The sequence below is a fragment of the Ascidia mentula genome, chromosome 1, assembly GCF_947561715.1.
Source record: "Ascidia mentula chromosome 1, kaAscMent1.1, whole genome shotgun sequence".
Taxonomy (NCBI): Eukaryota; Metazoa; Chordata; class Ascidiacea; order Phlebobranchia; family Ascidiidae; genus Ascidia; species Ascidia mentula.
The window spans coordinates 7208209-7221019 of NC_138566.1; the positions used below are offsets into that span (position 1 = coordinate 7208209).

The 12811-nt window shown below is 41.2% G+C and overlaps 2 protein-coding genes across 4 annotated transcripts; both read right to left on the reverse strand.

Moving 5' to 3' along the window:
* Positions 1 to 213: 213 nt before the first annotated feature.
* LOC145899793 (uncharacterized) lies at positions 214 to 9286 on the reverse strand. 2 transcript variants are annotated; one of them, XM_082988714.1, is made up of 16 exons: positions 8976 to 9286; positions 8082 to 8121; positions 7807 to 7836; positions 7701 to 7742; positions 7392 to 7427; positions 7299 to 7328; positions 6440 to 6879; positions 5933 to 6102; positions 5099 to 5335; positions 4459 to 4695; positions 3783 to 4049; positions 3516 to 3688; positions 2243 to 3350; positions 1667 to 1874; positions 1092 to 1277; positions 214 to 718 (listed from the first exon to the last, which is right to left on the reverse strand). In XM_082988714.1, exons 1-16 carry the CDS (start codon positions 9183 to 9185, stop codon positions 614 to 616), a joined length of 3519 nt encoding a protein of 1172 aa, XP_082844840.1. In that variant the 5' UTR covers positions 9186 to 9286; the 3' UTR covers positions 214 to 613. The 2 variants fall into 2 exon arrangements, with proteins under 2 accessions (XP_082844840.1, XP_082844834.1); XM_082988708.1 differs by having other exon boundaries at positions 7701 to 7745.
* A 1377-nt stretch (positions 9287 to 10663) lies between these two features.
* Positions 10664 to 12793, reverse strand: LOC145907449 (THO complex subunit 7 homolog). Of its 2 annotated transcripts, XM_082994863.1 has the most exons (6): positions 12658 to 12793; positions 12428 to 12542; positions 12163 to 12277; positions 11844 to 11998; positions 11465 to 11601; positions 10664 to 11109 (listed from the first exon to the last, which is right to left on the reverse strand). In XM_082994863.1, exons 1-6 carry the CDS (start codon positions 12668 to 12670, stop codon positions 11036 to 11038), a joined length of 609 nt encoding a protein of 202 aa, XP_082850989.1. In that variant the 5' UTR covers positions 12671 to 12793; the 3' UTR covers positions 10664 to 11035. The 2 variants fall into 2 exon arrangements, with proteins under 2 accessions (XP_082850989.1, XP_082850985.1); XM_082994859.1 differs by lacking the exon at positions 12658 to 12793 and having other exon boundaries at positions 12428 to 12558.
* Between the last annotated feature and the right edge of the window lie 18 nt (positions 12794 to 12811).

Consider the following 12811-nt stretch of genomic DNA (forward strand, 5'->3'; position numbering starts at 1 on the left):
TAACTCCTCAGTCAAACTGGCTCACTTAAGGAACTAAGGAAGAAACTGGCCCACTTAAGAATTTTTGTTCGTTCGAGGAAATTGGAGCTGAGTAGGAATACTAAATAATACAGACAGGGAAAAGCTTTCGGGCATTTTAGAAAAAGCAACACCTGAATGTTCCGTGCAAATTAAGTGCATCCAATGCCAGTCCCCACGGCATATAAGGGTCCATGGATATTTTGCTTTAGGTGAAAGGGATTTTTACTGGGAAGGTTACGACTTCCCTAACAACTTCATGTGATTAATAAAAGAAGAGCACAACTGCTTGAAACTGCCTTTTCGTTATAATTCGCCAAGAAAATTCCTGTTTACCATATAAAACTAAGGAATATTACAATACATAGAGTGGTTCGGAAGCTAGTACTGTATTAACGCATGGACTGATCTTGCAACATAATGGCAACTAATTAGTACTGGAATAGAAAAAAAAATCACAATAAAAAATTCATCCACAAAATTACAAGCCAACCAATATCGCAGAAAAAACGCCTTTGCTCCAAATAAAAGCGTCAGGCAAATATTTAATGCGAGGATGCTGCATTCGGTTGTTGTTGTATCGGATTTTAAATCATCACATGAACGCCGAGCTTGAGGCCTGGTCATCAGAGTTGCTTTGTACTTCTGTTTCTGCAGACTTGTACTGGAGTGACCGTGCCTCTTTAAGGGTGCATTTAATCTGCATGAAAGAGAGATTAAACCACCAATAAGGTTTGGAATAGTTTTGCATGTCTTGACAGAGTTTTTTTAAGCCTATACATTATTTGACACTAGGAGACAGGAATCTTTTCGAATGATCGATAATGGTAAATGTTTTTAACAGAAAATGTTTTTTTTGGTATGCCAGAATTTGCAAAAACGCTTTAGTTTGCGAAAAGGTTTGCGGTTGAATTGAAAGGTTAGGTCAAAACACAATGCCTCCAATAGAGTGTTTGTCACATAACAAGTATGCGAAACATTATTGTTTAAAAGAATTTTCATGGTTCTTTAAAAAGCATTAACTGCGACGATCATATGATTTAAAGCCAAAGGTTCTTATGCAGATTTCTTACCCAAGCGAGGAAGGTGCCGGCGCCAGAGCTCACTGCAGTCGCGTCTTCCAACTCAATGTCTCCAAGTACGGAGTCAATTCGGTCGCACAGTTCAAGAGGGACATCCCCTGGGGCATTCCTCTTCACCTTTCGAGCCAGGGAGTCTCGCCCCGTTCGACCAACGACCGCTTGAATGTCCAACCAGTTCTAAAGAAGGCACCAGGAAATTGGTTATCAATATTTTACCCTCCGAGGACAGATTTGACCGAAAAACACAAAAAAAAATTAAAGAGCTCTTGCCTCATGCACTTTTAAATTAGTACAATAAAGTTGTGTATCAAGTTTTGTAATGACGATATTTTAACGAACGAATGAAATTGAGGCACACTTATGGTTCTATATTCAATTGCCCGAAAAATCCTTTGTCAATTCGGAAAATACCGCATGTTGTTGAACGAAATCCAATCTCCCCGCATTTAAAGCGTACTTTTTTGTTTGGTATTAAGTTCGGCATTGCGAGTTTGAGAACTGGTCACAACTTTGCTCAACACTTATTTGCGCCAAAAATTAACCCCTTTAACACTGTGTTTCCATACCGTGGCTTGTCGCTGGGTTTCTCCAAGCAGCATGAGGACCGCTGTCATAACGGTGTGAACCACAGCAGGCGGAGTGCGATATCGTTGTATCTCCGATATGAGGTTCCGGTTCATGCCTGCGACTTGCTCCCGGAGTGAGTGAAGTTCTCTCAGAGAGTAAAGGAGATCCTTGGCGCTGCTGTAGATTGGCTCGAGGTCGGCTACGAACCTGAAGAAAGCAGAAGATTTACATTTTGACCGTATAAGCTATAAGCCTAAAATAAGCATACCTATGGGGAAATAATATGGTAAAGGACACAAAAAGCTAAAACAGCTTAAAATAAGGACGCCCAGACAGCAATAAGGTGAAATCATTGAAATAAGTACAGTATGGCATCCCTGATGTGGCAATAAGGTATATGAAATAGAAGTATAGCAATATCAAACAATGCAATATTAATGAGCTGTGTTCTCAATACCTTTAAGTTACGGTTTATACTTAATTGTGATGATTACAACATGCATTATTTTGCAACAACAAAATGCAAGGCACTGCAGCATGTCGGCTTAGTAGAACCAATGAAAAACACAAATTACCCTCCGTAATCAGCCTCATCTATCGTGTTTTCCAACAGCTGGATGTCCCTCCTCTCGATTCCGTCTTTGAGACGAGAGCCAAGGTCTTCCACAGTGAGTTTATCAAAGAGTTTTTCCGCATCCTCATACAGAGGAATCTCGTCCTGTCTGTAGCCGCTGTTTTCGCACAAATCCAATGCTTCCTGCAAGCGGTACGTGTCGTTGGTTGCTATGGCAGTCTGCAGTCGACTGTTCAATTCCAGAATCTCAGCGTCGCGTCTTTCTTGCTGCTTTTTCCTCTTTATCTCCGCCTTGGCCTGTTTACGCTCGAGTCGCTTTAGTTTGTCAATGGTGCGCTCGGCTTTGGCCAACAGCGGCCCTTGGTCGGCCACTTTGGCCGACTTGAAGTCTTCAATCGCCTTGGCAAGGTCCGGGATGCTTCGGCTTGCCATGGCCGTCTTCAGGGCTGTAGTGCGAATCACAGGATCCAGGAACTTGGCCAACTCCCGCGGGCCGTCCAAGGTCTCAGATTCGATAAAGGGGGCGTCCTCGGCCTGCGCGATGGCCGCTGCCAGTTCGGCGTAATCTCGTTTGGCCGAAGCCGCAGTCAGCCGTTGGCGAGCCGCTGTCATTTTCTCCACGTCCCGTTTCAAGTCAACCGAGTTTCCGACCGCGGCGTCCAACAACTCCCCATCAACCGGCGTGAAAATACCGGGAAATTCGGCTGCCGATGTTTTGAGCTTCATCATCGTCGCGACTCCCTCGGCGAGTTTGTCCACCATTCCGGGCAACAAAGGCACCTGCAGCATGGGCCTGGTTTGTTCGATCTGATCCATCAGAGCGTGCTTGCGTTTGAGGTCGTGAAGCATGTCACGTGACTGGTCCAGCATTCGCGCGTCGTCCGTTGTCATGTTGAACTTCCCGTCGGCGGTGAGGCCGACCATTTGGTCGATGAGGTCTTCCATTTGCGCCAGGTTCTCAACCTTGATCGATTTCGTCATCGCGCTCTTGAGCGCCTCCATGCGGGTGCGGTAGTCCACTTCACCGCGCAAAGTGTCCAGTTCGGTTTTGGCGCGAAGGACTGCGGCGTCATCCACGTCCACACCGGCAGAGGAAAGATTCTCAAGAGCTGGAACAAAACACAGAGCGTTCAGTTATTGAAAATCGTAATTTTGAACAAAAATCAAATCCGCTAGTGCAACTTGTGACATTACCATGTCCGTTTTTGCATTTCATTATGCTTCACAAAGGCGACTGTTTCCTTTTTTAATAATCACTTCCACAAAATCCAAACCTTTTATCATTCCATCCATAGCCTGAAGATCTCCAACATTTCGTGCGTTCTGCAGCCGCCACATGGCGTCGCCCTTTGCTCTGTTCATGCGTTCCTGCTCACGCAGTTGTTGCAACAAGTCGTCTGCCCGTTTCACGTCACCTGTTTTGTCGACCAACTGAAGTCCAGGTGTTCTGTACGATAAAAAATGCGTTTATGCTTTATCCAATGTTTAGAATTGTGGCGCTACACAAGTTCACTATCACAGTGTCAACATCACTTTATCACCTGAACACGGCTATTGCCTCCATCAGTTTGGGAGCATCTTTCTGTACAACCAGCTCCCTCATCTGATGCAGAAGTTGGTCCTCCCTCTCCACCTGCTTAAGCAATCTTTCCCCGTCGTGTATTTCGCTCTCCGCTACTCCGTTCTTCCGGCAGTCACGGATCGCTCCCCTCAACCCAACGGCGTCACGTGACTGCGAGGCGTCTTGCATCTTCTGCCATGAGATGTCGCGCTGTGCGAGTTGGTCGGTTTCCATTTCCTTCAGCACTCTGTTATTTATGGCGTTTTTCTTTATAAGTGTACATTTCCGAAAGAAAATTCAGTTGTTTTAAGCAATCACCTGCAAGGTTTTACTAAAAGATTATCAGGACAAAAGAACTTTACCGTTCGTGGCTCACACATCTCTGTAAAGTCAATCGAACGGCGCTCTAGGTTGTACAGATGTAACTCTGCAAATCCCTAGTGTTTGAACCATTAGGCAAAACGCATTAGTTTGAATGATGCACCCATAAAACATGTTGTGCTATTCTTGCAAACGTCACGTTTCGTATAGTTATTCATAGAAAAGGACAATCAATGGCTTTTACACTTTCATTGTCGGCATTTTCACAACAGCACGTCTTCTTTGGATAACGAACAAACCTGCGTACGTTGAACCTAAGACAAAAAAGTCGTTACTTCTTTGCTTTTTCCAGATCTCCGTCTGTGTCCGGAATCTTCGCGTCCTCGAATTTTCGCACGACGTCCATGATTTTTTGTTGGTCTCTCAGCCTGAGCGCTTCCTTCAGTTCCCCTCTCATCTCGCGGTGTGATCTTCCCTGCAGCAAGCGTTCCTGACGCATACCTCCCAAGGCCTTTTCTGCCGCCAAGAAGTCGCCGTCGGTCGCCACGTACTCCGCCGGTAGATCCAGTTTGCTGCGAAAAATTCGCTTTAGTGACATAATGAAACAAAGAGAAATAGTTACGTGGTATTAAAGTTCAATCCTATCAGTGCGTCAATATGGGCCACAGTCAGGATTGTCAACCATACAAATAACACTGTAAACGATTTAACATACACTAGCGTGCTTTGTCGTTAGTGACCAATTCGCTATTATTACGTCACAATAAGTTTTGGATCGTAATTGCCCACTATAGAGAAATTTTCCGATATTTCATCGGAAACCGGCACATTTGTCACTTAACCACGCATATACTTATTGTAGCGATAGACGTCACTTGTTGAACTAATGATTCTGATACCAGCAATCAGATATAACAAGAAAACCTTAGCTACAAACATGTTGGAATCTGTGAACTGCAATAACATTTTACACACCGGAAACCGTCAAGGGAAGATACAAGTGCGTCCTCGTTGCCTTGGATTGCCGCCGCTCTCATTTGAGCTTTAAACGAATTCCTCTCGTACTGTAGGTCGACCGATTTTTCGTACACCCCCGTTTCGTCTTTGATGTCCAACTCCTCAAAGCGCTTGACGTAATCTTCCATCGCGCGAAGGTCTTTTGCCTCGTAGGCTGTTTTTAGTTGAAACTGCGCGCGTCGCCACTCGTACAACCTGTGTAAAATGTGTGTTTTAATTGCATGTAATTCAGTAGTGTTTAACCTGGGTAAAATTGCCATTGTTCTGGGGTTCTCAAAAGGCTTTTGATAAACTATTAAAAACAGTAAAATATTGAAGAAGAAGAATATTCCTAGCTATTATCATTTAATTTACTTAAGGTATCGAAGTTTCGGTCCTGGCCTATACAATAGAAAAATCGCACTTTTCAATTCAAATGAACGTTTTAATTATCGGAATCTCCTGTTGTCTTTGTGGCCAATAAAGACTTAGTAACGGATTTTTTAAACAACTCCTGTAAATAATCCCAAGTCGCTTGCTCGACGCTTTTCCTATTTCATTCAAACTTGAGTTACACTATGGGCGTTGCATGGGCCTGAATGGGAACTTTTGTAAGGTGGTCATTAGTTACAATGGGTCGCAGCACAAAAACGGTTTAAAACTAAGTAATATTTCATGCAATGGAATGAATGGCAGGATCGCCCCACTGCGCAGGTCCTTGCTTGGCGGTTTAAAACTACTGATGTTATTCATAAATCGGTATATTTTGGCGGACATACCGAAACATGCTTTCACAACATAGTATGTATTTACTTGGACTGGGCTTTGGTGACAAGAGCGTCATTCACAGAGAAGAGGCCTGCCGCTGTCGACTGCTTGATCGCGAAATCCAGCACAGAAATGCGGCCTTGACCAATTGCATCCTTCAGAAGATCTTCCTTGGCGGAGAGCTGCTGCAGGTCGTCTGATGGCCCAGGTCTCTCCTGCAAAGGCAACCAATAGTTAAGGATATTGAATTAAGCAATAACTAACGTAAGAAACTGATGATGCTTATGCAAGTGCAAGTTCTGTGTATAGGTGTCGCTAACACACTGTCTAATCGAGGGCTGGAAGGACCCAGTTTAGGACATTCTTGATAATTAAGATGAGATAACAAAAATCGTGAATGAAGCTGACGTGAAAAGGTCTGGAAGTTTGAAAGCTGACTCTATGCAAAACAACCTTTTGAACTGGCACAAAAATTCCACAATACACCACGACATGTAATACAGCATTGATAGAGACATCGCCAAATCGCATGAGGCAGAAACAAGCACTAACCTCGGATTTAAACTCTTTGAGTTTTGGTTCGGTTTCCTGTACTTTATACTTGTTCTGGGCCATTTTCTTCTTGCACCATATTGCCGCGCCGACGGCAGCAGCACCAATCGCAATACCGGCGATGATTGCTGGGGCAAGCAGAGCTGCCGAAATTCCTCCATCACTTGCACCTGTAGTGGTGTCAGTGGTTGTGGCGTCAGAAGTGGTTGTTGCAGGCACTGTGGCAGTACCTGGTGGTTCAGTTGTGGTTGGTTCGGTAGTGGTTGGATCGGTAGTGGTTGGTGTCGTTGTGGTCGGTTGGGTAGTGGTTGGTTGGGTAGTGGTTGGTTGGGTAGTGGTTGGTTGGGTAGTGGTTGGTTGGGTAGTGGTTGGTTGGGTAGTGGTTGGTTGGGTAGTGGTTGGTGTGGTTGTGGTTGGTTTGGTAGTGGTTGGTGGCATTGCTGAAAAATAAATCAAAATTTTAGTAGTGCTGAACTTTTGACTCGCATTCGCTTCCAAACAGATTAAAGAACTTTTGGATGCGAAATAATACCATGACAGCGACTAAATATATCCAACTATATACCCTCAGGCAGGACACAGATTAAATCCTAATCGTAATAAATTTTAGATTGTTCATGATTATGTTTGACCAAAAATAATAACGGATGGGGGTTTTATTGATTTGAAATGACATTGAAGAGCCTAAATGCAAGGCAAAAAACATATTAGTGCCGCTGTTACTTTCAAGTTACTTTACAGGTTCTAGATCCATTTTTAAACAAGTTCAATATGTAATACAGAGATTGATGAAAGTTCACTCTGAAAACATTACAGTTGTCTAACTAAAAAAGTCTCTACGCAATGCGTCAATAATTACCTGTGGTTGAAGTGGGACAATTACAGGGTTCTGTAAGAAAACAAAGCGTTAAGCACCAATAAGAAAATCTCTATATAACTTTTAATCGTTTACCCATTCCCGATCCGCTGCCAGAGCCGCTTCCAGAACCTGCAAAACGAATAATTTTACTGTATGCTGTGGAAAATGAAATTTAAGTTATGTAGCACGCGTCATAATCTGATTAAGTCCATTTCAAGCGCAGGCTGTATTTCTACACCTTAGTGAACTAATGTGTTTCTCCATATCAGAGAAATTTGTCAGGAAATTTGATCAATTTTACATCTAATTGTATGAGGCCCATACCATGTGGGTATAGCGTGTTGTTCGTTATCATTGTGGGAATTTCAGAAACATAATAATAATAATAATAATGTTAATTACCATCTCCACTGCTGCAGTCGCACGTCGTCTCCCGAGCCTCAACTTCTACAAAATAAAATTGTAATACAACGGGCACTTGGAATTGGTTTCTATGTTTTGAACATACCCACGGTGTCCCTTTCGACGACATCGACCACTAAAAATATGATTGAACATTAAAATGGCCCTAAGTGTATCAACCAAAAGTGAAAACTTTAAAACTGCATTATCGTCATTTGGAAGCCTGGATGATATTACCAAAAAAGCCATTTTGGTGGGTACGTTTATGGGTTCATTAAACAGCAGATTGCTATCAAATATATTTTAAGTGCTTGGTTTAGCAAGTCTTTTAGTAAAATAGTTTCAATACTTGTGGTACACAAAATTATCCTGTAGGCAAACCTTGCAACGAAACCCTTCGACGTTCGCGAAATGCTTCATTCTAAAGGTAAAAAATTTTTAGCAAATAAAGTCATACAGTAATTTTTATAAATTTTGATGACAATAAACAGAATTGGGGTTCAACTGGGACATAGCTACAAGCGAATATGAACAATAGGTTCAAAGAGATATCTTGCTCTTTATTTGTGCGGGTGGGCGTCGACCAACATGCTTTGGAGCCAAGACATGTATTCCCTGTTGTGTGGTGCTCCTATCTGACTGGCCACGTGACGTGTCGAAAAATTCCCACAGGTGTCAATATTGCTCAATTGTTAGTTACGGAATTCTTATTCCATTGTTTGATCGAAATCGCACGCGTTTCAGCTGGCAACAAACCCCGATTAGGTTTTCAACTTGGTGTACGGGCGCCTTGACTGACATTTTACTTCCTTTAGGGCAGTGTTTCCCAACCGGTGGTACGCTTACCACTAGTAGTACGCGACGGCATTCCAGGTGGTACGCGAGCACCTTTCCGTAATTAGCGGATAGAGATTCGAATTGAAAAATCGTAAGTGATCCCAAAGTGTTCGTTACTTGCCTAGGTTACTTTGTAACACTCAACTAGGTGGCACGCGTCAAAATTACTTTACCTCCAAGTGGTACGCAACCACAAAAATGTTGGGAATCACTGATTTAGGGTGTGGTTCTGCCACCCCATCTAGCGGTGGAAACTGGTGATGGAAGACCATTACGTACGGCTGTTACGTGGACATTGAAAACCACTTGGAATTGAGTTACTCAGGTTGAGAGCCATAGGTGAAAACCTTTATTTTAAATACTACAGTAACTATATGTTGTGCATTGCAACGAACAGATTTGACAAAAATCTAGACGCAGTGCCTGGTATGTACTTACCTGCACTTCAAACAGTCGTTGCTGTACAAGATTGGGCTTGATCACGCTTTTATATCCATCGGTTTTGGTATCAAATCGATCAATGCTTAAGTAAGCCAAAGTCCCAAAGATGCACACCACCATGAAGAAACAGAAATTGGCAGCCCATATTCCATAGTGGCCAAAACGAAATGGCCGCCTCTTCTGTCGAACGACTGTAACTTTTATCATGGCTTGGCAATCACAGCATCCTTTTAACTTGGTACATTTTTATGGCCAAATTATTTTGACAACGGCTTAAACATATCAACGCACAAGTACGCAAATTTGAGTCCTTCGTCTGTGAGACAAAAAATTAGCATGTTCAGAAAGTCGGTGGCAAATTACCTGGTTTACCGAATGAATTAACAATTGTTTCATTAAAATTCCAATCATTGTGAAACATAGGAACAAAATCTTGTTGCTTGCCTATTTGCAAAAGTTTCGGCGACTTTTTGTGAAAAAAAAAAAATCATTGTGAAAAAAGTTTCGGCGACTTTTTGTGTAGTTTTTATCAACATTTCTTAGATTGTTATGCTTTTCCGTTTTCATTTGCACAAAATGCATCTCTTTCAATATTAAAATATACGTGGCTTAAATAACTTCCAGTTAGTTTTTAAGGTAATATTATACAATCTTCCTGCGAAATCTTTCATAGCATCACAAACAAAACTTCTATCTGCACAGCTACAACATTGACATTTGCAAGCTTGGCAATTAAACAATGGTGTGGTCATACAAATGCGCTTACACCAAAAAATAAAAATATTAACGCATAAATATTGTTAAAACACCTTATTAGTGCTGCGATTGTTCTCACACTGCGATATGGTTTCCAAGATACCAGATACGACATGACTCGAACAGCCTCGCGCTACATATAAGGTGTCAGCAAAAATGAAACCTTTCTTTTGTATTTTCCGCCTCATAAACACTGTTCCATTGTTTCGTAGTGAATGTTCAAAGAATAACAACTTTAAATGGACGCCTGACTGTATGACCTTTTTGCGGGTAAATCTCCCGAATGACAGAAGGGTCAAAATTCCATTCATTCTTTGACGAAATATATGTATTGTGCCATTGATGAGACTTTAATTGGGTATTAGAGGCCCCATGTAACAATTACACCTGTGTCCATCGCGTTGTGGCACATTTTTCAGCGAATCAAAAACTTTTTGTTGGGTCTTGGTCAACAAATGGACTCGTTTTGTGATTCCCAATTCAATTTCCAGGAAATGCAACTGATTTTTACATGAACCCAATGATACGTGGGAATTTCTTTGCTGGATGTCAAATTGATCCAGCGTGTAGTTGTGTTAAGTATATCGACGATTACTATACGCAAAATATGTTCATATATAGTCGCGCTATTTCAATTTCGGACGACCATAATTTAAATTTTCTCACAAATGGAATATGTTTCAGTGAGCTGCATGCAGTACACACTGTTTCCACCAAAATCTGCCCTCGTCACTACAGCTGGTGACTACAGCACGCCGACTAACTAGCCAAAAAACAAAGGGTTCTATTGCTTGTACAAATATTCAATGTACAAGAAATAGAAGCCATTCTTTTTTGTGCAGCCCACTAAAAGACTACGACTTTAATGCCGAGTCGTAACCATAAGCGTTGATGGCTCTGCGTCGCGTTAATCATGAACAAGCAATGAGGCAACGCGTTTTCAGTGTACTGATGCTTACAGATTGTCTTCCCGACGAAATTGAATAAGTAACTATTTCAACGGGTACTTGTGCAGTAAAGAATATGGATACGGATCGACGTCTCAATGTCCCCTTTGACCCTCTAGGGCGCCACCAAACAGTTTTTTCGGTTGGCGTATCAATTGGCAATATGAAGTCTTGAGCTAGTTGGAAAATCAAAATGAGTCGCTCGCAAAAACGTTTTATTGGTTGTATACGTGATGTGTACAAGCGGTGGAAGGAGAGAAAAACATTTTGTTGGTCCTTCGTTTGCCAGTTGCACCTCTTCCGTGGGTGTGACGCTTTGTAAACACTTCCAAGATATAGAATTACAGAATGAGGTCAACCGATTGACTGTGAAACTTCCATGGACATTTCCTCATCTTGTGACTGTTCCTCAATGTAATCTTCTTCCTCTGAAAGCATTATGAAGTATTTTTAGGCATGGTATATGTAAATGCCATGGTGTTTCTCCATAAAAAAACAGCAACTTGAAACAAACCGGAGGTATATCGCTTAGGTCAACAGATTAGCTATAAATTAAGAACTGTTTGCATTGCTTATTATTAAGTATATGGCGTTTTATAAAAAATTTAAATACTAGTATACTTCAATTTACATGCATGCTGGTTTGATTATACCTTGTACAAATTAAATACAGCACTACAATAGGCAACCAAATTGTTCTTCAAATATTACTATATCTACAAACAAAGATCGATTAAAAGATTAGGCCAAAATAAGTTACCCTATCGATATTAGTAAGTTTACCTTTAAGTACAGTTTGAAGTTGGTGTATCGAGGTTAACAAAGCATGAAATTGTTTTTTCCTGAGATCCAACTTTTCAACAAGTCGAAGTTCAGATGCTTTTAACTCCTTCAATTCTTCATCAAGCTCACTAATTTGTCTAATACACACAAAAAGTTCATAGTTTTGCACTAAAAGGTTATCTTTTTACTGTGTTAAAATATTTACCAGAGGGATGTTAGTTAACAAAAAAAAAATATTTTTATTTTCTTGTTTATTTTGTTTTGAACTTAAATCATGATTAGATTATACTTTTTTTAAATGAAGTCCTAAAATTACAAAAACAGCAAGCAGGTTGTGAATTGAACCAAACCATTGTCAACTATATTTATATGCAGTTACCCTTCCGTTTTCTGTCGGTCTGGATGTTTGAGCACAATCCCAGCCAGGGCATCATACTGTTGACGATTTTTATGAACCAGTCGGGCTTCTTCAAGTTCCTTTTTGCATTTTTGTATTTCTTCGCGAGCCAGTGATACATTTTTGTCAATCTCCGCCTGAATACAAAAGATGTCTAAAATTTTACATCATTTGGAAAAAAGGTACATATAGCCTAATACAAGTTGTTGAATATTTAATTAACACCATTGGACAAATAAACAAAATACTGCCAAGGCAAGTACGTATATAGAAAGCTTGTTTTATCAGGTCAGTCACTTACTTGCAGGCATTCATATTTGTCCATTTGCTTTAAGTTCATTGCATGCACAAATGAAGACTTGGTCATGGCAAATTCACTTTGTGCAAGAAACGAAAGCATTCTTTGATGAGTTGAACTGTCAAATACACAAACCTTCAACAACACGGTTTTAGGTGGTTTCATACTGACATAGGGCAACAGGGCAGTTACCAGCACAGTAGAGTAAGAGTTATTCTCTTCAAACAGAAAGGGTAGGGAAAACAGTTGCAAAGTATAAAAATCTTACTTGTCAGCCTCCGGAGAATTGCACCATTTTATAAACAATTTCATGAGGGCATTTAGTCGTCTTTCATCACCACCACCGTCTCCATCAATAAGCAATCTTCTGCGGATTACGTCATCTACAACATTGAACATGTCATGGCACATGTGCACCAATGTTGGTTTACACTTTACGCCAAGATAGGGGCAATCTATACAGGTTTAATAAACTTTTACAAATTTTGAGCAACTTACCGTCACTCGACATCTGGTATCAATGGGCAATACGTTGCAGTTTTGACAAATTTTTGTTCGCAAGTTCCAGAATTGTTGACTTTCGTTCAATTAAAACGCGAAAGTGGAAAACGTAATCCGGAGCGTAGGAATAAAAACTGTTCCGCTTGAACAA

Bases quoted from the DNA above. Each gene is read 5' to 3' on its own strand.
- LOC145899793 (XM_082988708.1), bottom strand. From the start codon at position 9,185: ATGATAAAAGTTACAGTCGTTCGACAGAAGAGGCGGCCATTTCGTTTT. The intron at 6,880-7,298 runs GTAATTATTGAC...TTTATTTTTCAG, and splicing joins TTGTCCCACTTCAACCACAG to CAATGCCACCAACCACTACC. The intron at 3,689-3,782 runs GTGATAAAGTGA...TTTATCGTACAG, and splicing joins GAGGCAATAGCCGTGTTCAG to AACACCTGGACTTCAGTTGG.
- LOC145907449 (XM_082994859.1), bottom strand. From the start codon at position 12,558: ATGTTCAATGTTGTAGATGACGTAATCCGCAGAAGATTGCTTATTGAT. The intron at 11,999-12,162 runs GTAAGTGACTGA...TTTTGTATTCAG, and splicing joins ACAAATATGAATGCCTGCAA to GCGGAGATTGACAAAAATGT. The intron at 11,602-11,843 runs GTAACTGCATAT...TGTGTGTATTAG, and splicing joins GACCGACAGAAAACGGAAGG to ACAAATTAGTGAGCTTGATG.